Below are 27,290 nucleotides of genomic sequence, written 5' to 3' on the forward strand. Positions count from 1 at the left end.
GTACTGTGGGCTCTGGGGTATGCCCTTCCTCACGCCCTCGCTCAACCCCTGCTCACCCCTTTCTCCCTCTCCTCTTGTTTGAATTAGTTCTGCCCTATCTGGCTTTCAAACATAATGGAAGAGAGAAATATAGATTGAGAGACAAAGGGAGAGAGAGAAGAGAGTGAGAGAGAGGGCGAGACAGAGGGAGCGCAAAGAGAGAGGGAGATACAGCTGGAGAGGAAAGAGAGAGAGAGGGAGATACATAGGGAGAGCAAAGAGAGAGAGAGGGAGAGACAGAGAGAGGGAGAAACAGAGAGAGGGTGAGCAGAGAGCGGGAGAGACAGAGAATGAGGGAGAGTGGAGAGAGGGAGACAGAGAGGGGGAGGGAGAGAGAGGGAGAACAAAGAGAGCGAGAAAGGGAGAGAGAGACAGAGTGAAGAGAGAGAGAGAGAGAGAGAGAGAGAGAGAGGGAGAGTGAAGAGAGGGAGAGAAAGAGAGAGAGAGAGAGAGACAGAGAGAAGAGAGATTGAAGTTCTTAGAGGGAAGAAATGAAAGAGGATCAATCATTGGTGATTAAGAAGGGTCTCAGTCTTCTTAGCTCCCCAGTGACAGATAATTGACAGACTTAGCCTCAAGTATGCCCTTTCTTTTTTTAAATTCTCTTGTTCAAAGTCACTATGGCATGAATCTTCATTTGAAGTAGAACGTGGAAACTGTCATAGGCATCTGTGCCTGTTTCACTTTAAAACAATCCTCTGTATGTGCGTGTGTGCATGTGTGTGTGTGCGTAGATGGTTAATTCATTAAAAAATGTATCGTTCTGCCTCACTCAAAAGGTCTCAAAGCACTTAGCGTGTCCTCTTTAAGGTTGCTGGGAGCGGTAAGCACAGTTAGCAGAGAGTCTCTGGAAGACACAAATCAAATCAAATCCAATTGTGTTACCGCATACACATATTTAGCAGATGTTATTGCGGGTGTAGCGAAATGCTTGTGTTCCTAGCTCCAACAGTGCAGTAGTATCTAACAACTCACAACAATACACACAAATCTAAATGTAAAAGAATAGAATTAACAAAAATATACTGCTCAAAAAATTAAAGGGAACACTTAAACAACACATCCTAGATCTGAATGAAAGAAATAATCTTATTAAATACTTTTTTCTTTACATAGTTGAATGTGCTGACAACAAAATCACACGAAAATAATCAAAAATAATCAATGGAAATCCAATTTATCAACCCATGGAGGTCTGGATTTGGAGTCATACTCAAAATTAAAGTGGAAAACCACACTACAGGCTGATCCAACTTTGATGTAATGTCCTTAAAACAAGTCAAAATGAGGCTCAGTAGTGTGTGTGGCCTCCACGTGCCTGTATGACCTCCCTACAACGCCTGGGCATGCTCCTGATGAGGTGGCGGATGGTCTCCTGAGGGATCTCCTCCCAGACCTGGACTAAAGCATCCGCCAACTCCTGGACAGTCTGTGGTGCAACATGGCGTTGGTGGATGGAGCGAGACATGATGTCCCAGATGTGCTCAATTGGATTCAGGTCTGGGGAACGGGCGGGCCAGTCCATAGCATCAATGCCTTCCTCTTGCAGGAACTGCTGACACACTCCAGCCACATGAGGTCTAGCATTGTCTTGCATTAGGAGGAACCCAGGGCCAACCGCACCAGCATATGGTCTCACAAGGGGTCTGAGGATCTCATCTCGGTACCTAATGGCAGTCAGGCTACCTCTGGAGAGCACATGGAGGGCTGTGCGGCCCCCCAAAGAAATGCCACCCCACACCATGACTGACCCACCGCCAAACCGGTCAGGCTGGAGGATGTTGCAGGCAGCAGAACGTTCTCCACGGCGTCTCCAGACTCTGTCACGTCTGTCACGTGCTCAGTATGAACCTGCTTTCATCTGTGAAGAGCACAGGGCGCCAGTGGCGAATTTGCCAATCTTGGTGTTCTCTGGCAAATGCCAAACGTCCTGCATGGTGTTGGGCTGTAAGCACAACCCCCACCTGTGGACGTCGGGCCCTCATACCTCCCTCATGGAGTCTGTTTCTGACCGTTTGAGCAGACACATGCACATTTGTGGCCTGCTGGAGGTCATTTTGCAGGGCTCTGGCAGTGCTTCTCCTGCTCCTCCTTGCACAAAGGCGGAGGTAGCGGTCCTGCTGCTGGGTTGTTGCCCTCCTACGGCCTCCTCCACGTCTCCTGATGTACTGGCCTGTCTCCTGGTAGCGCCTCCATGCTCTGGACACTACGCTGACAGACACAGCAAACCTTCTTGCCACAGCTCGCATTGATGTGCCATCCTGGATGAGCTGCACTACCTGATCCACTTGTGTGGGTTGTAGACTCCGTCTCATGCTACCACTAGAGTGAAAGCACCGCCAGCATTCAAAAATGACCAAAACATCAGCCAGGAAGCATAGGAACTGAGAAGTGGTCTGTGGTCCCCACCTGCAGAACCACTCCTTTATTGGGGGTGTCTTGCTAATTGCCTATAATTTCCACCTGTTGTCTACTCCATTTGCACAACAGCATGTGAAATTTATTGTCAATCAGTGTTGCTTCCTAAGTGGACAGATTGATTTCACAGAAATGTGATTGACTTGGAGTTACATTGTGTTATTTAAGTGTTCCCTTTATTTTTTTGAGCAGTGTATATATATTACGAGCAATGTCGGAGTCCGGACTATAAATACAGTATATATATATATATATATATGTAAAATGTAAAAGAACAAAAATATATATTACGAGCAATGTCGGAGCAATGTCGGAGTCCGGACTATAGCCTCCTTTGTCTGGAGAAGTAAATGAACGGTTCTAGCGCTGTAGGAGCTGTAACTACAACACTTTGTTTTTTGGGACCTACTGGATCACTCAGAGTTCCAATGCGGCAATTGTTTGCTTGCCGAGGATTATAAGCTTAAATTGGCTTCCTTGATCACGCAGGTCGCCAGCCTTCGTAAGAAACTTGGGAAAACGCAGGGTGGAATGTTTACCTTTTCTACGCCGGTGGCTGGACGGAGTTCGCGCATGTTGGATGCATCTCCATCTTGTAATTTTTCGTAATCCGACTGGGCGATGTTGCCCGGAGTTCATTCACCGCCCTGGAGCCTGATCGTCCTGCACCTTCGTCACTTGGGGTACCGGTGTCTGCGGCCGCTGTGACTACTCCTACCCCTATGATTTCGAAGTCAATGCAGGCAACCTTCCGTCCCTGCTCTGGATCGAGCAGGGCTTCTCCAACTGTCGGAGGCCTGGAGCTACGTGTTCAAATTATCCTGCCTCTCGCCAGTCCTTAAAGGGTTCTCAGAATCCTGTGAAGCATGGGAGTGGATGGATTTCCTCATCCTTCTCACCAGCCGTGATTTTGGTCAGCTCCATAGTAATAATGTGACTGTTCCTGGTGCAAAAACAATGGCCTATCCCGGAGGTCGAGTAAATGACATTACTAAGCTGCTCACGAATGTACTACGCCAGGACATGGACATCAATTCTATCATAGTCCATGTGGGTTACAATGACATTATGAAGGGCAGCTCTTAACAGTGGATTTCAAAGAGCTGATTGACTCTCTGCTAGACACTAATAAAAGACCCATCATATCTGACCCTGTGCCCTCTCTCAATCGCGGCATTGAACGCTTTAGCATGATTCTTTCTCTTCACAACTGGCTAAGTGATTATTGCAGCTCAATGGGTGTAGCTTTTGTTGACAATTTCAAAACCTTTTGGAAACAAAACACGTTTTATAAGGAGGATGGAATCCACCCAAATCATTTGGGTTCCTGGGTCCTTTCACAGAATTATAAGGCTGCATTGAGACAATGACTTATCAATGACCGAAGCCCAGCTCAGTTAATCCCAACCATTGGTTTGCTGAGTCATCATAATGCTTTAGCAAATGTACATTATACCAGGGGCATTGGTAGACACAATGTAAGTAACCTAATTTATGTCCCTCTAACTGCCCTGAATATCTCTGCTGAATCTGCAGCAATCATGTGCCAATGAACCAGATCTATGCTGTTAGCACTGAGGCGGTGGGCCCATAAAAAGATTGTTGGGGCTGTTTTGTTAGACTTCAGTGCGGCTTTTGACAATATCGATCATAGTCTGTTGCTGGAAAAACTTCTGAGTTATGGCTTTACACCCCCTGCTATATTGTGGATAAAGAGTTAACTGTCTAACAGAACACAGAGGGTATTCTTTAATGGAAAACTCTCCAACATAATCCAGGTAGAATCAGGAATTCTCCAGGGCAGCTGTCTAGGCCCCTTAATTTGTTCAGTCTTTACTAATAACATACCACTGGCCTTGAGTAAAGCCAGTGTATCAATGTATGCAGATGACTCAACACTATACACGTCAGCTGCTACAGCAACTGCAACACGTAACAAAGTGCTGCAGATAGTTTCAGAGTGGGTGGCAAGGAATAAGTTAGTCCAAAATATTTAAAAAACTAAATGCATTGTATTTGGGACAAATCATTCACTAAACCCTAAACCTCAACTAAATCTTGTAATAAATAATGTGGAAATAGAGCAAGTTGAGGTGACAAATGCTTTGAGTAACCCTGGATTGTAAACGGTCATGGTCTAAACATATTGATACAACAGTAGCTAAGATGGGGAGAAGTCTGTCCATAATAAAACGCTGCTCTACATTCTTAACAGCACTATCAACAAGGCAGGTCCTACAGGCTCTAGTTTTGTCGCACTACTGTTCAGTCGTGTGGTCAGGTGCCACAAAGAGGGACTTGGGAAAATTGCAATTGGCTCAGAACAGGGCAGCATGGCTGGCCCTTGGATGTAAACAGAGAGCAAACATTAATAATATGCATGTCAATCTCTCCTGGCTCAAAGTGGAGGCGAGATTGACTTCATCACTACTTGTATTTCTGAGAGGTATTGACATGTTGAAAGCACCAAGCTATCTGTTTAAACGACTAGCACACAGCTCAGACACCCATGTATACCCCACAAGACATGCCACCAGAGGTCTCTTCACCGTCCCCAAGTCCAGAACAGACTATGGGAGGTGCACAGTACTACATAGAGCCATGACTACATGGAACTCTATTCCACATCAGTTAACTGATGCAAGCAGTAAAATCAGACTGTGAAACTATACAAACATAGGCACAGACACATGCATACACATACATGATAACATATACACACACGTACACATGGATTTTGTGTTGTAGATATGTGGTAGTGGAGTAGGGGCCTGAGGGCACACACTTAGCTACTCTTCCTGGACCCCAGGAAGAGTAGCTAATGATGATCCATAATAAATACAAATACAAACACAACTTGATTGGAGTCCACCTGTGGTAAATTCAATTGATTGAATTGGACATGATTTGGAAAGGCACACACCTGTCTATATAAGGTCCCACAGTTGACAGTGCATGTCAGAGTAAAAACCAAGCCATGAGGTCGAAGGAATTGAGAGCAAAGTACAGGGAGATTCTTGATGAAAACCTGCTCCAGAGTGCTCAGGATCTCAGACCTCAGCGAAGGTTCACCTTCCAACATGACAACGACCCGAAGCACACTCCCGACAAGACAACGCAGGAGTGGCTTCAGGACAAGTCTCTGAATGTCCTTGAGTGGCCCAGCCAGAGCCCGGACTTGAACCCGATCGAACATCTCTGGAGAGGCCTGAAAATAGCTGTGCAGCGACGCTCCCCATCCAACCTGACAGAGCTTGAGAGGATCTGCAGAGAAGAATGGGAGAAAATCCCCAAATACAGGTGTGCCAAACTTGTAGCGTCATACCCAAGAAGACTCGCAGCTGTAATTGCTGCCAAAGGTGCTTCAACAAAATATTGAGTAAAGGGTCTGAATACCTATGTAAATGTGATATTTCCGTTTTTTTATATGTTTTATAAATTTGCAAAAATGTTTAAAAAAAAAATGTTTTTGCTTTGTCATTATGGGTTATTGTGTGCAGATTGATGAGGGAAAAAATCTATTGAATACATTTTAGAATAAGGCTGTAACTTAGTAAAGTAAAGGGGTCTGAATAATTTCCGAAGGCACTGCATATACAGCAATAGTTGAATAGGATGGCCTTGACTAAAAAACATATGAAATTAGTAAAACAGTACGTAAACGTTGTTCCATGTCTACGTACAATACAAAGGGCAGCAACCTCTAAGGTGCATTGTAAAGTAACCAGGTGGTAGTCGGCTAGTGACAATGACTAAGGTCAAGGCAGGGTACTGGGAGGCCTTGAGATAAAATGGCGCCGGAAGACATGGCAGCAGTTTTACGGGCGCCCAACCAATTGTGCTATTATGTGGGGTTTTTTGCGTTATTTGTAACTTATTTTGTACATAATGTTTCTGCAACCGTATCTTATGGCAAAAAAAGAGCTTCTGGGTATCAGGACAACAATCACTCACCTCGGATTAGACAAAGATTTTTTCTTCAAACAGGACGCATAGGACATTCATCAAACACTCGACAAGAGTCGCAGGTACAGACGACACAGAGCGGGATGCCTCGTAAGGATCCGCAAAAGGCAAGTGGGAAAGCTGCCATTACGTCAATATTACTCGCCAACATGCAATCATTGGACAATAAATTAGACAAGGTACGATCACGAATATCCTACCAACAGGACATCAAAAGCTGTAATATCTTATGTTTCACAGAATCATGGCTGAATGATGACAAGGATATTCAGCTAGCGGGATATACGCCACACCGGCAAGATAGAACAGCACACTCCGGTAAGACGAGAGGGGGCGGTCTGTGCATATTTGTAAACAACAGCTGGTGCACGAAATCTAAGGAAGTCTCTAGATTTTGCTCGCCTGGAGTAGAGTATATTGTGATAAATTGCAGGCCACACTACTTGCCTAGAGAGTTTTCAGCTATACTTTTCGTGGCTGTGTATTTACCACCACAGACTGATGCTGGCACTAAGACACAGTCAGCTGTATAAGGAAAAAAGCAAACAGGAAACCACTCACCCAGAGGCGGCACTCCTAGTGGCCGGAGATTTTAATGCAGGGAAACTTAAATCAGTTTTACCTAATTTCCATAAACATGTTAAATATGCAACCAGAGGGAAAATAATTCTAGATTACCTGTACTCCACACACAGAGACACGTACAAAGCTCTCCCTCGCCCTCCATTTGGTAAATCCGACCACAACTCTATCCTCCTGATTCCTGCTTACAAGCAAAAATTAAAGCAGGAAGCACCAGTGACTCGGTCTATAAAAACGTGGTCAGATGAAGCAGATGCTAAACTACAGGACTGTTTTGCTATCACAGACTGGAACATGTTGCAGGATTCTTCCGATGGCATTGAGGAGTACACCACATCAGTCACTGGCTTTATCAATAAGTGCACCGAGGACGAAGTCCCCACAGTGACTGTACATACATACCCCAACCAGAAGCCATGGATTACATGCAACATTCGCACTGAGCTAAAGGGTAGAGCTGCAGCTTTCAAGGTGCGGGACTCTATCACAGAAGCTTATAAGAAATCCTGCTATGCCCTCCGACGAACCATCAAACAGGCAAAGTGTCAATACAGGGCTAAGATTGAATCGTACTACACCGGCTCCGACGCTCGTCTTATGTGGCAGGACTTGCAAACTATTACAGACTACAAAGGGAAGCACAGCCACGAGCTGCCCAGTGACACGAGCCTACCAGACGAGCTAAATCACTTCTATGCTCGCTTTGAGGCAAAGCAACACTGAGGCATGCAGGAGAGCATCAGCTGTTCCGGGCGACTGTGTGATCACGCTCTCCACAGCCGACCTGAGCAAGACCTTTAAACAGGTCAACATTCACAAGGCTGCGGGGCCAGACGGATTACCAGGATGTGTGCTCCGGACATGTGCTGACCAACTGGCAGGTGTCTTCACTGACATTTTCAACATGTCCCTGATTGAGTTTGTAATACCAACATGTTTCAAGCAGACCACCATAGTCTCTGTGCCCAAGAACACGGAGGCAACCTGCCTAAATGACTACAGACCCGTAGCACGTCCGTAGCCATGAAGTGCTTTGAAAGGTTGGTAATGGCTCACATCAACACCATTATCCCAGAAACCCTAAACCCACTCCAATTTGCATACCGCCCAAACAGATCCACAGATGATGAAATCTCTATTGCACTCCACACTGCCCTTTCCCACCTGGACAAAAGGAACACTTTTTCAACACCATAGTACCCTGAAAGCTCATCACTAAGCTAAGGATCCTGGGACTAAACACCTCCCTCTGCAACTGGATCCTGGACTTCCTGACGGGCTGCCCCCAGGTGGAGAGGGTAGGTAGCAACACATCTGCCACACTGATCCTCAACACTGGAGTCCCCCAGGGGTGCGTGCTCAGTCCACTCCTGTACTCCCTGTTCACCCACGACTGCATGGCCAGGCAAGACTCCAACACCATCATTAAGTTTGCAGATGACACAACAGTGGTAGGCCTGATCACTGACAACGACGAGGCAGCCTATAGGGAGGAGGTCAGAGACCTGGCCGGGTGGTGCCAGAATAACAACCTCTCCCTCAACGTAACCAAGACTAAGGAGATGATTGTGGACTACAGGAAAAGGAGGACCGAGCACGCTCCCATTCTCATCGACGGGGCTGTAATGGAGCAGGTTGAGAGCTTCAAGTTCCGTGGTGTCCATATCACCAACAAACTAGAATGGTCCAAACACACCAAGACAGTCGTGAAGAGGGCACGACAAAGCCTATTCCCCCTCTGGAAACTAAAAAGATTTGGCATGGGTCCTCAGATCTCAAAAGGTTCTACAGCTGCAACATCGAGAGCATCCTGACTGGTTGCATCACTGCCGGGTACAGCAATTGCTCGGCCTCCAACCTCAAGGCACAACAGAGGGTAGTGCGTACGGCCCAGTACATCAATGGGGCTAAGCTGTGTCATGTCTTTGGCTATGCCGGATTAAGTGATATGACATGCTATTCTATAAAATTATTTCTCTGTAATTAATATTACATGATTAAGCTAATCAGGTAAATAATTAACTAGAAAGTCGGGGCACCACGAAAGAATGTTTATAAAGCTGTTGTCTTCCGAATAAACTCTTAAAGACCTGGTAAGATTTTACGTCAATAGCAGTCAATATTTAATCCTCACCTTATTTAGTCTCATCTGAAAGTTGTACATTCTTGGTTATCTTCACGAACCCTGGCTAATAAGTTGAATCAGTGATACAAAATTTGGTTTAATTATTTATTTACTAAATACCTAACTAATCACACTGAATTACATATACACAGAATGAATCATACATTGATGGACCTGGTGAACGTAGCCGATGTAGCGGCTGGTTACAGAAAGAAAGGGGTGGGGGGGTTGAGTGAAAGAGCGGGAAGACTGAGGAACAAAGGGAGAAGCTATGCTATCGTAAATACAGTATCTTATGCATTCTAAATTACCACCCATTTGAAAAAGGAAAATGCAATAAATATTTACTCTGAGCTGCGCTTCGATCGGTTGATCATAGATGGGAGGCCGGGCTGTCCTTTGAAGAATGTCTGATGGTAGAATGGATACTTGGTAGTACCGTCGTCTTTTGGTAGAACAAATACTCTGTCCGTCCTCTCCTAGCCCACGTCTACAGTTGCTGCGCTAACGCGACGGCTAGGAGGTATCACTTCTTTAGTGAATAAGAGTTCAAAGTTCATACCAAGTTGCCATGCTATATGCTCATGCTATATTCTGGCTGGTATAGTCGAAATTCATCCTTCTGGCGTGTAGGTCGTCACCTTCACATTGAAATTCGATGCTAATTTCGTTAGGTTCTCTAAGGTTTGGCTTAGTTCTGTAGGTGGTCTTTGTCCTTTCAACGTGGGGACCTCAAGTCCACACGTCCTTGAAACAGCTTATTATCTGAGCTCTTTTAACGTAGGACTGTCGCCCTAACGTCCTCGGAACTGAAAGTTAAATTTTCGTCAAGGGGTTTATATAGGATTGGGAGAGAGGGCTGTGTTTCATAGTTTACAACCCATGTCTGTTCACTTGGGCGGGGCCTCTGAGTGAGCAGAGTGGTGTTCTTCTGACAAACCATTCTCTCATTAAGAAGCTAAAAATTAAATTTCATCTTTTCACAAACAATTTCATATTTAAACATTTAAATTGCACAACAATTCCATGTGAATCTGATAACTACAATGTGTAGATTTTCCAAGATACAGTTTATGTCGTCATATCATCAGTAATCATGTCTCAGACGCCAACTGAACTGACATCATATTCATTAAGTCCCAACGCATATATTTAACTGGTTGGATTACCGAAATAAGGGTCCGTTTCCCATCTTTTGATGTCACCAGACTCTCTATGTTAATAAAGGGATTTTCAATAGTCACATCGGTAGAGGGGAAAGGTATTTATGGGGGTCATAAACCTCCCCCCTCAGGCCAACGTCATGACAACTGTCTGCCATCCAGGACCTCAACACCAGGCGGTGTCAGAGGAAGGCCCAAAAAATTGTCAAATACCCCAGCCACCCCAGTCATAGACTGTTCTCTCTACTACCGCATGGCAAGCGGTACCGTAGTGCCAAGTCTAGGACAAAAAGGCTTCTCAACAGTTTTAACCCCCCAAGCCATAAGACTCCTGAACAGGTAATCAAATGGCTACCCAGAATATTTGCATTGTGTGCCCCCTCCACCCAACCCCTCTTTTACGCTGCTGCTACTCTCTGTTTATCATATATGCATAGTCACTTTAACTATACATTCATGTACATACTACCTCAATTGGGCCGACCAACCAGTGCTCCCGCACATTGGCTAACCGGGCTATTTGCATTGTGTCCCACCACCCACCACCCCCTCTTTTACGCTACTGCTACTCTTTATTTATCATATATGCATAGTCATTTTAACCATATCTACATGTACATACTACCTCAATCAGCCTGACTAACCGTTGCCTGAATGTAGCCCCGCTACTGTAATTTTTCACTGTCTTTTTACTGTTGTTTTTATTTCTTTACTTACCTATTGTTCACCTAATACCTTCTTTGCACTGTTGGTTAGAGCCTGTAAGTAAGCATTTCACTGTAAGGTCTACACCTGTTGTATTCGGCGCACGTGACAAATAAACTTTGATTTGATAGAAGATGTTTTTCAGTCTCTCGGTCCCAGCATTGATGCACCTGTACTGATCTCGCCTTCTGGATGACAGCGGTGGGTGAACAGGCCGTGGCTCGGATAGTTGATGTCCTTAATGATTTTTTTGCCCTTCTTGTGATATCGGTGCTGTAGATGTCCTGGAGGGCAGGCAGTGCGCCCCCAGTGATGCGTTGGGCTGACCGCATCACCCTCCGGAGAGCCCTGTGGTTGCGAACGGTGCAGTTGCCGTACCAGGCGGTGATGAAGCCTGACAGGATGCTCTCAATGGTGGATCTGTAAAAGTTTGTAAGGGTCTTAGTGGCCTAGCTGAATTTCTTCAGCCTCCTGAGGTTGAAGAGGCGCTGTTGTGCCTTCTTCACCACACTGTATGTGTGGGTGGACCATTTCAGAATGTCAGTGATGTGTACACCAAGGAACTTGAAGCTTTTCACCATCTCCACTGCGGCCCGTCGATTTGGATTGGGGTGTGCTGCCTCTGCTGTCCCTCTGCTGTTCAGCTCCTTCCTTTTGTTGAGGGAAAGGTTATTTTACTGGCACCACTCCACCAGGTCCCTCACCTCCTCCCTGTAGGCTGTTTCGCCATTATTGGTGATCAGGCCTACCACTGTTATGTCGTCTGCAAACTTGATGATTGAGTTGGAGGCATGCGTGGCCACGCAGTCATGGATGAACAGGGAGTACAGGAGGGACCTAAAAACGTACCTTTGTGGGGCTCCTGTGTTGAGGATCAGAGAAGTGGAGGTGTTGTTTCCTACCTTCTCTACCTGGGAGCGTTCCATCAGGAAGTCCAGGACACAGTTACACAGGGCGTGGTTCAGACTCAGGGCCCCAAGCTTAATGATAAGCTTGGAGGGTACTATGGTATTGAAGACTGAGCTGTAGTCAATGAACAACATTCTTACATAGGTATTCATCTTGTCCAGATGTGCAGTGCGATGGCGATTGCATTGTCCGTGGGCCGTATGCAAATTGCAGGTCTAGGGTGTCAGGTAAGGTGGAGGTGATATGATCCTTAATTAGCCTCTCAATGTCACGCTTGCATAAATGATTCAGGAGACAGACGCAGGAATGCGTAATAGTGTTTTTTAGTGTACCCAAATTACGGCATGCCGTGTAAAGGCAAGGGGACGAAGACCAAATAAACACTATACAAAAACACAGTGTTGAAACCCAAACAAAAGAGCAAGGAGTACCTCGAATAAATACCACATGCGCACAATGATTAACACACGGGACGAGACCCGTAATCATCTGCGAAATCCATAAGGGCACGAAAGCCCAAAACACACAGCACAGGTACACACATGCACCAATGGACATTGTAACAACAATCGACAGCCCAATGGAAACCAAAGGGCACACTTATACAAGTACTAATCAGTGGGAATAGGGAACAGGTGTGTGTAATGAATGTTCTGGAGGGATCCTTGACACTCAAAGCACTTCATGATGACAGAAGTGAGTGCTACGGGGCAATAGTCATTTAGTTCAGTTAACTTTGTTTTCTTGGGTTCAGGAACAATGGTGGACATCTTGAAGCAAGTAGGAACAGGAGACTGGGATAGGGAGAGATGTACTATGTTTGTAACACTCCAGCCAGCTGGTCTGTGCATGCTTTGAGGACTTAAATGCGGTGGGTAACGCTTTCAGTTTTGAATGCTGCCATCTATCCACGTTTTTTGGTTTGGGTAGGTTTTAATCATCACAGTGGGAACAACATCCCCTATACATTTCCTTATGAACTCGGTCACCTTGTCAGTATTTACGTCAATGTTAGTCTCAGAGGCAACCCGGAACATATCCCAGTCAGAGTGATCAAAACAATCTTGAAGCATAGATTTCGATTGGTCAGAACAACATTGAATAGACCTTAGCACAGGTACTTTCTGTTTGAGTTCCTGCTTATAGGAAGGGAGGAGCAGAATGGATTCGTGATCTGATTTGCCGAAGGGAGGGCGGGGGAGGGCCTTGTAGCCATCACGGAAGAGAGAGTAACAAAGTGCGAGTACTACAGGCAATGTGTTGATAGAACTTTGGTCGCGTTTTCCTCAGATTTGCTTTGTTAAAATCCCCTGCTACAATAAATGCGGCCTCGAGATATTCGTTTCCCAGTTTTCAAAAAGTCCAGTGTAGTTCCTAAAGGGCCGTCGTGGTATCGGCTTGAGGGGGAATATACACGACTGTGACAATAACCAATGATAATTATCTTGGGAGGTAATGCGGTCGGCATTTGATTATGAGGGATTATAGGTTGTGTGAACAAAAGGACTTGAGTTCCTGTATGTTACCACAATCACACCATGAGTAGTTAATCATGAAACACACACTTCCGCCTTTCTTCTTCCCGGAGAGTTCTTTATTCCTATCTGCACAATGTACTGAGAACCCAGCTGGCTGTATGGACGGGAACAGTAATGTATATCTGGAGAGAGCTATGATTCCATGAAACAGAGTATGTTGCAGTCCCTGTTGTCTCTCTGGAAGGAGATCTTGGCCCTGAGCTGGTCTACTTTATAGTCCAGAGACTGAACATTTATGAGGAATATACTCAGAAGTGCACACCTCCTGAGTCAGACTAGAAGTCCACTACGAATACCTCTTCTCTGCCAGCGGAGTCTTGGAGGAGCCTCTGGCATTAGTTAAATTGCCCTGGAGGGTACAAACAAAGGATCCAATTCGGGAAAGTCATATTTCTGGTCGGAATGCTGGTGAGTTACTGCCTCTCTGATATCCCAAAGTTATTTCCGGTTTATGTAATAACTCAAAAAAATGTTCTAGGATAATAATGTAAAAAAAATGTAAAAAAAATAATACCGCAAAATTGCTTAGGAGCTAAAAACAGAGCTGCCATGTCTATCGGCGCCATGCTGTCAGAGCACACACACACAGTCACTGGAGGAGGTTTTATCTGAGAGCAGTTTGAGGGAGTAACATGTCAAACCCATCTAATGGCTGTCATCAGCTCTGTGTTTGTGTGCAGGTCACTTATATGAACAGCACTTCCAAATGGAAAATAGTACATGGTGCAGTGTGCGCGTCTGTGTGAGTGCGTGTGTGTGTGCGCGTCCATGCGTACAGCAGTGTCTGAGCCTCACCTTGAAGCCGATGTGTCCCTTCTTGCAGCAGAGGCAGGCCAGCATGAGGAAGACAAAGGTGAAGAGACCAGACAAGGAAACAGCCACCACCACCAGAGACGACGGCCACGACAGCCCACTCAGAGGAGCACCATCTGCAGGACAGATTGAGGTATTACAGCTTAATAACAACAACAACAACAAATACACCGCCAGAGACAACGGCCACGACAGCCCACTCAGAGGAGCACCATCTTCAGAACAGATAGAGGCATTAGCATAGACAATATATCATATAGGGGCTCGACAACACCAGCTTATCTAGCTAGGGTTCTATATCTATGGTTATCAAAACCAGAGATCCAGACAATAGATCATACAGCCTAGCCTATGGCTATGATGCTGCCGTCAGCATAAGACAATGACGAGGACACCCCCTCAATTGGGTAAAAATATAACTTTTATTATTATAATTATTGCTGAACATTGGACTTTGTTTAATATTATATTGCCTATGGTCCAGGACATTTAGACAATGATGACACCATGCCAATTAATGAACAATGGTCAATTTATTGAAGGGTCATACAGACTGGGGCTGCTTCCTTGTGGGGCTACAGTGCACTGCATCCCTATATGGGCTAAATATGGCCATTTAAATTGGAAGCTATTGCCCTACAATTTTTATTGTACTACTGTTTAGGATAGACGGCCAGTACCACACAATTCCTTCTTTATTTGTTTTGCTGTTCCCCTCCGTTTACGCTAATGAGTTTATCTCCCAGGGAGCACTTGGCTTACAGGTTCTGATTCATTATTGTGAAGGTCTAGATTATAGATTGCATTTCTTGCACATCATTTCTGACGACCAATGGGTGGGTTCCCCTGTGGATCCTGCTTTTGTTACACATCCATGGGCTTATCAACACGAAAGATAACAATGACATTTTTAATATAAATTCCTGTTTGAAAAGCAATGGCAACGCTAGCTACTCTCTCTTGGAATCTTAAAGCCCTAAATTGTCCTATCAAACATTCCAGCTGTTTTGATATCCTAGCAAGAAACCATATTGATATAGCAACGCTTCAAAGAAACACCTGCTCCATAAGGACACACATAGAATGCAGAACCATTTGTACAAACTGGCTGCTTTTTCATCAGCCTCTTCTACTCAAGCAGGAATAAAACATTCTCCCTAATTGTTTTTCTATTATTATCTACACCTCTATTTTCAAAAATTAAGAAAATAGAAATTCAATATATGATCTTGTCCAATCACCTACTACTGCCAATTTGTCACGAGTCCTACCGACGGTGGCGCCCCCTCCTGCTCGGGTGGCGCTCGGCGGTCGTCGTCACCGGCCTATTAGCTGCCACCGATTCCCTTTTTGTTTTTCCCTTTTTTTATGTTTTCTCACCTGCCCTGAGTTAGTCATTAGGAGGGCTATTTAGTTCAGCTGGCCCGCTTCCTATTGTGCGGGATTGTCTTTCTGTGTGTCGACTGCAGTTTGTTCGACTGTGCTTGTTTGTTGTATTTTTCCCTGTTGTTGGGAGTCCTTTAATTTTGTACGTTGTGGTTGATTAAAATTACCACACCGTGTTCGCTGCTTCCTGCGCTTCTTTCCGCCACACCACAGACAAGCCGTTACAGAATCCCGCACCTCTAAGAGCATGGAATCAGCGGGAGCAGCGGGCACTCCACTACCCTCGATAGAGGAACGTGTCCTACAAAATACATCGGTCCTGCATCGCATCGGATCCGCCATGGACCAGGTGATGGAGAGGATGGACCGATGGGAGAGGAGTGGTATCCTCTCTCCACCTACACCCCCCCCGATACAACCATCTCCTCCTCCTACGACGTCTGGCTCTGGCGCGCTTCGCCTGGCACTCCCGAGGGAGTACGATGGGACGGCGGCTGGGTGCAAGGGGTTTCTTCTCCAGTTAGAGTTGTACCTGGCCACCGTCAGGCCTGCTCCTACAGGAGAGGAGAGCGTGAGTGCCCTCGTTTCCTGCCTGACGGACCGAGCTCTGGAGTGGGCTAATGCGGTCTGGAACGCTCCGGACTCGGCGAGGGACCACTACCCAGAGTTCACCCGCCGCTTTCGGGCTGTTTTCGACCACCCCCCCGAAGGTAGAGCGGCGGGTGAACGGCTGTTCCACCTCAGGCAGGAGACGAGGAGCGCTCAAGACTTCGCGCTGGAGTTTAGGACCTTGGCTGCTGGAGCGGGGTGGAATGACAGGGCCCTCATAGACCACTACAGGTGTAGTCTCCGGGCGGACGTCCGCAGGGAGCTGGCCTGTAGGGACACCAATCTGTCCCTGGACGAACTGATTGATATGTCCATACGGTTGGACAATTTGCTGGCTGCCCGCGGGCGTTCGGAGAGGGTCCTGCCCGTTCCACCCCCGGGCACCCCCGCCCCTACCCCTATGGAGGTGGGGGGGGCCGTGTCAAGGGGCACCGGAGGAGGTGGCTTCTCCTGCACCAGCTGTGGTCGGAGAGGACACACGGCCGACCGGTGCTGGAGGAGCCAGTCTGGGAGTCGAGAGGGCAGGCAGAACACTTCTCGGTCACCTCAGGTGAGTCAGCACCAGACTCGCCCAGAACCCCCTGTTGGTCATGTGTTTTTGCCTGTTTCATTTTCTAACTTTTTTCCCTCTTCCCAGCATAGGGCGCTAGTCGATTCGGGCGCAGCTGGGAACTTTATGGACCGTGGACTTGCCATTAAGCTGGGCATTCCACGGGTGCCGATAGATTCCCCCTTCCCCGTGCACTCCTTAGATAGCCGACCATTAGGGTCAGGGCTAGTCAGGGAGTCTACGGTGCCGCTGGACATGGTAACGCTGGGGAGTCATAAGGAAAGCATTAACTTTTTCCTTATTGATTCACCTGCGTTTCCGGTGGTGCTGGGGGTCCCCTGGCTGGCTGGTCACAATCCCCTCATTTCATGGAAACAGGGGGTTCTCCAGGGGTGGTCGGAGGAGTGTTCAGGGAGGTGTCTAGGAGTTTCCATAGGTGCCACGTCGGTGGAGAGTCCAGACCAGGTGTCCACCGTGCGCATTCCCCCTGAATACGCCGATTTGGCGATCGCTTTTTGTAAAAAGAGAGCGACTAAATTACCACCTCATCGACAAGGGGATTGTGCGATAGATCTCCAGGTTAACGCTGCGCTTCCCAGGAGTCACGTGTACCCCTTGTCACAAGAGGAGACGGTGGCTATGGAAACATACGTCACGGAATCCTTGGGACAGGGGTACATTCGGCCCGCCATCTCACCCGCTTCCTCGAGTTTCTTTTTTGTGAAGAAAAAGGAGGGAGATCTGCGTCCGTGCATTGATTATAGAGGTCTAAACGCGATCACGGTGGGGTTTAGTTACCCACTACCTCTTATCGCTACGGCGGTGGAATCATTTCACGGAGCACAGCTCTTCACAAAATTGGATCTCAGGAGCGCGTATAACCTGGTGCGTATCAAGAAGGGAGATGAGTGGAAAACCGCCTTTAGTACCACATCAGGCCATTATGAGTACCTCGTCATGCCGTATGGGTTGAAAAATGCTCCAGCCGTCTTTCAATCCTTTGTTGACGAGATTCTCAGGGACCTGCACGGGCAGGGCGTGATTGTTTATATCGATGACATTCTGATATATTCCACCACCCGCTCCGCGCATGTGTCCCTGGTGCGCAAGGTGCTTGGTAGACTGCTGGAGCATGACCTATACGTTAAGGCTGAGAAGTGTGAGTTTTTCAAACGAGCCGTCTCCTTTCTGGGTTATCGCATTTCCACCACGGGGGTGGTGATGGAGTGTGACCGCGTTAAGGCCATGCGTAATTGGTGCGTAATTGGCCGACTCCAACCACGGTGAAGGAAGTGCAGCGGTTCTTGGGCTTTGCCAACTACTACCGGAGGTTTATCCAGGGTTTTGGCCAGGTAGCGGCTCCCATTACCTCACTGCTGAAGGGGGGGCCGGCGCGTTTGAGGTGGTCGACGGAGGCGGACAGAGCCTTCAAGAAGTTGAAGACACTGTTCACCGACGCGCCCGTGTTGGCGCACCCGGACCCGTCTTTAGCGTTCGTAGTAGAGGTGGACGCATCCGAGGCTGGGGTGGGTGCCGTGCTATCACAGCGCTCGGGTGCGCCACCGAAACTTCGCCTCTGTGCTTTCTTCTCAGGGAAGCTCAGTTCGGCGGAGCGTAATTACGATGTGGGGGACAGGGAGTTGCTAGCGGTAGTCAAAGCCTTGAGGGTGTGGCGACACTGGCTTGAGGGGGCTAAGCACCCCTTTCTCATCTGGACCGACCACCGAAACCTGGAGTACATCCGGGCAGCGAGGAGACTGAATCCACGTCAGGCAAGGTGGGCCATGTTCTTCGCCCGGTTTAGGTTTACCATCTCATATAGACCGGGTTCCCTTAATACTAAAGCCGACGCGCTGTCCCGTCTGTATGACACGGATGACCGACCCATCGATCCAACTCCCATCATTCCAGCGTCAAGGCTGGTGGCACCAGTGGTGTGGGAGGTGGACGCGGACATCGAGCGGGCACTGGTGTTGGAACCTGCGCCGACGCAGGTGCCCGAGGGGCGCATGTATGTGCCGCTCGATGTTCGCGATCGGTTGATTCGGTGGGCGCACACGCTACCTACGGCGGGTCATCCTGGTGTAGAGAGGACAGTGCGGAGTCTAAGGGGGAAGTATTGGTGGCCCACCTTGGCTAAGGACGTGAGGTCATATGTCTCTTCCTGTTCGGTGTGTGCCCAGAGTAAGGCTCCTAGGCATTTACCGAGAGGGAGGTTACAGCCCCTCCCCGTTCCGCAACGACCATGGTCGCACCTGTCTATCGACTTCCTGACAGATCTTCCCTCCTCTCAGGGGAACACTGCGATCCTGGTGGTTGTGGATCGGTTTTCTGCCGTCTCCTCCCTTTGCCCGGTCTCCCTACGGCCCTGCAGACTGCGGAGGCCCTATTTACCCACGTCTTCCGGCACTACGGGGTGCCGGAGGATATTGTCTCTGATCGGGGTTCCCAGTTCACATCCAGGGTCTGGAAGGCGTTTATGGAGCGGCTGGGGGTCTCGGTCAGTTTAACCTCCGGTTATCACCCCGAGAGCAATGGGCAGGCGGAGAGGGTGAACCAGGAGGTGGGCAGGTTCCTGAGGTCGTATTGCCGGGACCGGCCAGGGGAGTGGGCGAGGTATATTCCCTGGGCAGAGTTAGCCCAGAACTCACTTCGCCACTCCTCTACTAACATGTCACCCTTCCAGTGTGTGTTAGGGTACCAGCCGGTCCTGGCCCCATGGCACCAGAGCCAGACCGAGGCTCCTGCGGTGGAGGACTGGGTTCAGCACTCCAAGGAGACCTGGAGAGCAGTACAGGACTCACTGAAGGAGGCCAGTGCCAGGCAGAAAAGGAGTGCTGACCGCCACCGCAGTGAGGCGCCGGTGTTCGCACCGGGTGACAGGGTCTGGCTCTCGACCCGGAACCTGTCCCTCCGCGTGCCCTGCCGGAAGCTGGGGCCGCAGTGTGTGGGGCCCTTCAAAGTCCTGAGGAGGATAAACGAGGTGTGTTATCGGTTGCAACTCCCTTCCTATTACCGTATTAACCCCTCGTTTCATGTGTCTCTCCTCAGGCCGGTGGTAGCTGGTCCCCTACAAGAAGATGAGGTGCCGGAGGTCCCTCCACCCCCCCTGGACATCGGGGGGTCCCCGGCGTACAGCGTAAGGGCCATTCTGGACTCGAGACGCCGGGCGGGGGGCCTGCAGTACCTCGTGGACTGGGAGGGGTACGGCCCGGAGGAGAGGTGCTGGGTGCCGACGGAGGACGTCTTGGACCCATCCATGTTGAAGGAGTTCCACCGCCTCCGTCCGGATCGCCCTGCGCCTCGTCCTCCGGGTCGGCCTCGAGGCCGGTGTCGGCGCGCTGCAGGAGCCGCGCGTCAGGGGGGGGGTACTGTCACGAGTCCTACCGACGGTGGCGCCCCCTCCTGCTCGGGTGGCGCTCGGCGGTCGTCGTCACCGGCCTATTAGCTGCCACCGATTCCCTTTTTGTTTTTCCCTTTTTTTATGTTTTCTCACCTGCCCTGAGTTAGTCATTAGGAGGGCTATTTAGTTCAGCTGGCCCGCTTCCTATTGTGCGGGATTGTCTTTCTGTGTGTCGACTGCAGTTTGTTCGACTGTGCTTGTTTGTTGTATTTTTCCCTGTTGTTGGGAGTCCTTTAATTTTGTACGTTGTGGTTGATTAAAATTACCACACCGTGTTCGCTGCTTCCTGCGCTTCTTTCCGCCACACCACAGACAAGCCGTTACACAATTACACATTTCAGAATCTCCTAAGGGCCACAAGATGTGTGTTTCAACGTTTCACTACTACATAATCGTACATTTTGTGATCAATTTTAAAAAATTCAGTCGATGACCCCCCGGATTCTATGGGATGCCACCAAAGGTTTTATTAAAAATAATGCAACTGCTTTGCAGCTGGGTTGAATGAATCACAATTCAATAAGATATCAGAACTGGAAATGTTAATTTATTGATAAAACAGAGAGCAGAATTTGCTTTCCATTGAGTTAGACTCAACCTTTACTTCCATGGTAATCGTCCCATTTGTTTATTGGCCAACACGGTAAGCAGTAATGATCACATAGATCACACACTGGGAATGACGGCCTCCCGAGTGGCGCAGCGGTCTAAGGCACTGCATTGCAGTGCTTGAGACATCACTACAGACCTGGGTTCGATCCCGGGTTGTGTCACAGTCGGCTGTGACCGGGAGACCCATGAGGCGGCGCACAATTGGCCCAGCGTCATCCAGGTTAGGGGAGGGTTTGGCAGGCGGGGTTGTCCTTGTCCCATCGTGCTGTAGCGACTCCTGTGGCGGGCCGGGCGCATGCACGCTGACACGCCTGCCAGTTGTACGGTGTTTCAAATTGGTGAGGCTGGCTTCCAGGTTATGTGAGCAGTGTGTTAAGAAGCAGTGCGGCTTGGCAGGGTTGTGTTTCTCCACAATTGGAGTGAAAAATAGGTATATATTTTTTTTAAGAAAGCAGGGGGATTACTATCAGAACCTAAATGAATCAATCAAAGATTCTCCTGCTTCTATAAAGAACTGTACACCTCAGATTGTAAATCCTTTCCAAAAGAATGAAGAGCTCCTCTTCTCTCAACAAAGGAAGCCTCCTCGCTGGAAGCTCAAATATTTCTCAATGAACTCAAAAAGGCATGGGATAGCATGAATAAAGGCAAATCATCTGAATAAGATGGTATTCATCCTGAGGTCTATTTTACATTTTGGAATCAATTAGGTCCACTATTGCTCGAAATGATTAACACAGGCGTTCACAAAGGTTTATTTGTGAGAGATGTGAATACAGCACTAATTTCCCTTTTGTTAAAAAAAGGTAAGGATGCCACCCAATGTTCTGACTATTGCAATTTTTTCTAAATGTTGTCGTCCCGTCTCAAGACTTACTTATCCAAATCGGTCCACAAGGACGAAGCGGGTTTGTGAAACTTTTATTCTCGTATAACCTCCGTCGACTATTACATATCTTAGATACTTCATCAGAAACAACAGCTCCTTGGGCTGTTTTATCTCTTGATGCAAAAAAAGCTTTTGATAGACTAGAATGGTCAGATCTCTTCATTATATGGCAAGGTATGGCAAGGTAAGCGATCCCGGATAAATGTATCAAACATACAAAGAGAGAAAGACATAGGCAGGACTATCTGCACCAAACTTTAAATTGTATTTCCAGGCACTAGCATTTCTCCCCATCCTAAATTGGTTTAGACATGATTCTTCCACCCCTTGGCTGAGTACAGAGAGAACTATGGTGTATCCTATTGCTCTGGAAGAGGTGGTCTTCACTGATATATCCCTTAAACAATGTAAACTACGCTTTGATCCTATTATTGCTCACACAATTTCTATTTGGCGCAAAATGTAAAAGGTTAGGCCTTGTCAAAGAGGTGGGACTTTAGGAGAGACTGAAAGATAGTGATGGACTCAGAGTCACAGATGGATGGAGGGACTGAGTTCCAAAGTCTAGGAGCAACCCTGGAGAAGGCCCTGTTGCTGAAGCTCTGGAACTTGGACATAGGGATGACAAAGTGGCCTGCTGGTTGGTAGGGGAGAAGAAGGTCTGAGAAGTAAGGGGGTGAAAGACTTTGTAGGTCAGTAAGAGGATCTTGCAATCAATGCGTTGGGAGACAAGGAGCCAGTGGAGTTCACAGAGGACAAAGGGTGATGTGCTGCTAGGACATACAGTGAGGGAAAAAATATTTGACCCCCTACTGATTTTGTACGTTTGCCCACTGACAAAGAAATGATCAGTCTATAATTTTAATGGTAGGTTTATTTGAACAGTGAGAGACAGAATAACAACAAAAAAATCCAGAAAAACGCATGTCAAATATGTTAGAAATTGATTTGCATTTCAATGAGGGAAATAAGTATTTGACCCCCTCTCAATCAGAAAGATTTCTGGCTCCCAGGTGACTTTTATACAGGTAACGAGCTGAAATTAGGAGCACACTCTTCAAGGGAGTGCTCCTAATCTCAGCTTGTTACCTGTATAAAAGATACCTGTCCACAGAAGCAATCAATCAATCAGATTCCAAACTCTCCACCATGGCCAAGACCAAAGAGCTCTCCAATGATGTCAGGGACAAGATTGTAGACCTACACAAGGCTGGAATGGGCTACAAGACCATCGCCAAGCAGCTTGGTGAGAAGGTGACAACAGTCGGTACGATTATTCGCAAATGGAAGAAACACAAAAGAACTGTCAATCTCCCTCGGCCTGGGGCTCCATGCAAGAGCTCACCTCGTGGAGTTGCACTGATCATGAGAACGGTGAGGAATCAGCCCAGAACTACACGGGAGGATCTTGTCAATGATCTCATGGCAGCTGGGACCATAGTCACCAAGAAAACAATTGGTAACACACTACGCCGTGGAGGACTGAAATCCTGCAGTGCCCGCAAGGTCCCCCTGCTCAAGAAAGCACATATACATGCCCATCTGAAGTGTGCCAATGAACATCTGAATGATTCAGAGGACAACTGGGTGAAAGTGTTGTGGTCAGATGAGACCAAAATGGAGCTCTTTGGCATCAACTCAACTCGCCGTGTTTGGAGGAGGAGGAATGCTGCCTATGACCCCAAGAACACCATCTCCACCGTCAAACATGGAGGTGGAAACATTATGCTTTGGGGGTGTTTTTCTGCTAAGGGGACAGGACAACTTCACCGCATCAAAGGGACGATGGACGCGGCCATGTACCGTCAAACCTTGGGTGAGAACCTCCTTCCCTCAGCCAGGGCATTGAAAATGGGTCGTGGGTGGGTATTCCAGCATGACAATGACCCAAAACACACGGCCAAGGCAACAAAGGAGTGGCTCAAGAAGAAGCACATTAAGGTCCTGGAATGGCCTGGCCAGTCTCCAGACCTTAATCCCATAGAAAATCTGTGGAGGGAGCTGAAGGTTCGAGTTGCTAAACGTCAGCCTCGAAACCTTAATGACTTGGAGAAGATCTGCAAAGAGGAGTGGGACAAAATCCCTCCTGAGATGTGTGCAAACCTGGTGGCCAACTACAAGAAACGTCTGACCTCTGTGATTGCCAACAAGGGTTTTGCCACCAAGTACTAAATCATGTTTTGTAAAGGGGTGAAATACTTATTTCCCTCATTAAAATGCAAATCAATTTATAACATTTTTGACATGCGTTTTTCTGGATTTTTATTGTTGTTATTATGTCTCTCATTGTTCAAATAAACCTACCATTAAAATTATAGACTGATAATTTCTTTGTCAGTGGGCAAACGTACAAAATCAGCAGGCGATCAAATACTTTTTTCCCTCACTGTAATGTGGGTGAGGAGTCAGGTTGCAGAGTTTTGAACCATTTGGAGAAGATGGAGGGAGCTGGAGTTGATGCCGGAGAGCAGTGAGTTGCAGTACTCAAGACGGGAGGAGATTAATGCATGATGGAGGGTTTCAGAGGCAGGACTGGAGATGGAGGACCTGACTTTGGCAATGTTGCGGAGGTAGAAGAATGAGGATTTGACAGTCTGTCATGTGGTGGTCAAAGGAGAGGGTGGAGTCCAGGATGACACCAAGGTTGTGTGGGGGGGGGGGACACAGTGGTGTCATCAATGGTGAGGGTGAGTTTGCCAGCTGTGGTGAGAGTGGATTTGGTTGCTATGAAGAGGAGTTCCGACTGTTGCATCCATTTATTGTAGAGGCAGGATTCAATGTGGGTCAGAGGTGGGTTGAGGAGGGATTTGGTGCTGAGGCAGATCTGGGTGTCATTGGCATAGCATTGGAAGTCAAGGTTGAAACGACGGCAATCACCTCACTCTCACCCAATCCGCCAGTGGATACAGTTACTATTAGAAGTTATAACATTAGAATCATCCAAAGCCCAACACATAGGGGATAAGTGGTGGGTAGACAGAGATATGTGGCGGTGGGGACTGACAACCAACCTGTGTTGCTAGCGGGGTGGGACCGGGTGGAAACCATGTGTTCCCGGTGGAGGGGGTGCGGGTGGTTGGACGGAGACAGAGGGAATAGGTGTTGGGAGTGTAGGCCCACTTTCTGTTCCTTTACATACCAATTTTATTATTACAAAATCCTGTGTGATCGATGTATCTCTTAGTGGCAGCCTAAAGGTACATATTGGTATAAACTGAGTGTGTGAATTGATATGAAAATTGGACCTGTAACCATCCGCCCAACAAAAAATGACAATGCAAATAATGATTTATTTAGTAAGAAAAATAAAATGACACCATGTTTCAGAGACATGAGTATCTTCTTCAACTAAATACATTTACTATAATTAGATATAGTCAATTAAACATTTTGCAGAAGTAATATATTGATGTCTCTTATTCAGCAAACCCTTTCACTCCACTTTGAAAACAAGTTAGACATTTCCTATATAATTTATCACCTGTGATTTAACATGTTTTAAACAAATCTACATGTTGTTATGTGAAAGTGCCTTATATATGCTATGAATCAGCAATTTGCATAATAGCATATTTTCTAGTGTTGCTTCACACCTGAAAGAAAATCATTTTACTTTCGCATCATACACTACAGCAAATTAAAACAAACTCATAACTTTTCTTTCATCTCAGAGAGAGAGAGAGAGAGAGAGAGAGAGAGAGAGAGAGGCTTATGGAAAAACCCTGGTTGAAGTTGGTGACAGACTAAATCCCCTAGTGTAGTGATCAGCCAACAGAAGGCTTAATATGCACACAATTTCCATTCTGCTCTGCATTTTGCATATAGATATTAGCTAGATATCCTCCCCTATGGATGGAGGCCTTCATAATATTATGTAGGGATCAGGCTATGTGACATACTCAGAGTCCTATGTGCATCCGAAATTGCACCCTTTTCCATGTATACAGATGTAGATCTTATACATGGAAAGCCAGTTTAGCCAGTTTGCTAAAGAAGGAAAATAATCCTGCAGCAACAGGAAATGTGAAATATTATGTGAATTATAATTAACGGACATTTTTTGTAACGGAAAATCAAGTCTGAAATTTCGAAGTGGCTAAAATTAAGATACTACATCTGTATATATGGAAAAGGGTGCAAATGCACTACAATTAAAAAATGTCCTGCATTGCAGAAACGTTCTCCAGCAACAGGGTAATCAAATTAAGATCCTACATCTGTACTGCTATATAGTGCACTACTTTTGACCAGAGACATATGGGCTCTGGTCAAAAGCAGTGCACTGTATAATGAATGGGGTGCTATTTCAGACACTACTTTGTCTACAGAAGTGCTTGGCTGATCTAATTAAAAGCAATAGACACACTAGCACAGAGACACAAACACACAAGCAAAGTAATGTAAGGCAACATGTTATTATGATGAAATATTAATTAGAGGTCTGAGTTGATGTTGTTTACTACCACCACAGCGCGCTCTCGCTCTCTCTCACTGCCTCCCTCTGCCTCCCTCTCTCTCTCACTCCCTCCCTCTGCCTCTCTCTCTCTCACTCCCTCCCTCTGCCTCCCTCTCTCTCTCACTCCCTCCCTCTGCCTCCCTCCCTCTGCCTCTCTCTCTCTCTCCCTCCCTCCCTCTTCCTCCCTCTCTCTCACTCTCTCTCTCCCTCTGCCTCTCTCTCTCACTCCCTCCCTCTGCCTCCCTCTCTCTCATTTTGAACTGTGTAATTTGTCCAATCTTTTTGAATAATATCTCACATCTAATTTAGTCTCTTAGACGCAAGTTGTTATTTTTACCCAACTAAGGGTTGAGAGGGCCAGCGGTTACCACGGAAACAGATTGGACGGACAGCCATGTAGGACTGTCTTCAGCTGTACATCTCCTGTGTTGATCCATGCCAACACACACACACAAAGAAAACACACACACACTTTGTCATGTCTGCTGCCAGTTTGTGCTGATCCTGTGAAAGCTGGTACCACTGCTGGCAGGCTCTTAGTATGTATCATGCTTTTAGGATAATTGGGCATAGAGATAATGCAGAGTGTAAAGATCGCAGTAGGAAACAAAGATGGGATCTACTATTGTAGCAGTCAGTTGTTGGATTTGCTCATCATCCTAAAATAAAGACACATTTGTGGAACTATAATGGAACAGTAGTACTTTGTATTATGTAGCACTTTAATTAAAGAAGTCTAAAATGTCCGGAACACACCAGTTAACAGAGAGGTGGAGGAACACCTTGGCAAAAGCCTGCTTATTGGCTAAACCAGTCAATGCTTCTCTAGCCCTACAAAACTGCAATCTAAAGGCTTTCTATAGGGCTAACATCAAATTATACTAGTTATTTGGCTTGGGACTATAAAGGATCAACAAGAGGAATATTATTATTCTCTAGTACTTTACACTGTGCTGTAGTGAGCTGTACTGAGCCCACTCACCCTCCACACAACATCGATCAGCCCTATGGTTCTCTCTCTCTCTCTCTCTCTCTCTCTCTCTCATTACATAATCACAGCTCCTCACTCGAGAAACCATTCACAGCTCAATACACAGACCTGGGTGGACCTATTCCCACACACACAC

At 47.0% G+C, this 27,290-nt stretch overlaps 1 protein-coding gene across 3 annotated transcripts in view; it reads right to left on the minus strand.

Annotated features, from left to right (window-relative positions):
* LOC115153509 (serine/threonine-protein kinase LMTK1) overlaps window positions 1–27,290 on the minus strand; it is a 93,372-nt gene that overhangs the window by 22,716 nt on the left and 43,366 nt on the right. For all 3 annotated transcript variants that reach the window (XM_029699015.1, XM_029699016.1, XM_029699014.1), the window contains one exon: window positions 14,241–14,374. In XM_029699015.1, coding sequence (XP_029554875.1) covers window positions 14,241–14,374 — 134 coding nt within the window. The remainder of the gene's footprint in view (window positions 1–14,240; window positions 14,375–27,290) is intronic.

The sequence above is a fragment of the Salmo trutta genome, chromosome 18 (genome assembly GCF_901001165.1).
Source record: "Salmo trutta chromosome 18, fSalTru1.1, whole genome shotgun sequence".
Taxonomy (NCBI): Eukaryota; Metazoa; Chordata; class Actinopteri; order Salmoniformes; family Salmonidae; genus Salmo; species Salmo trutta.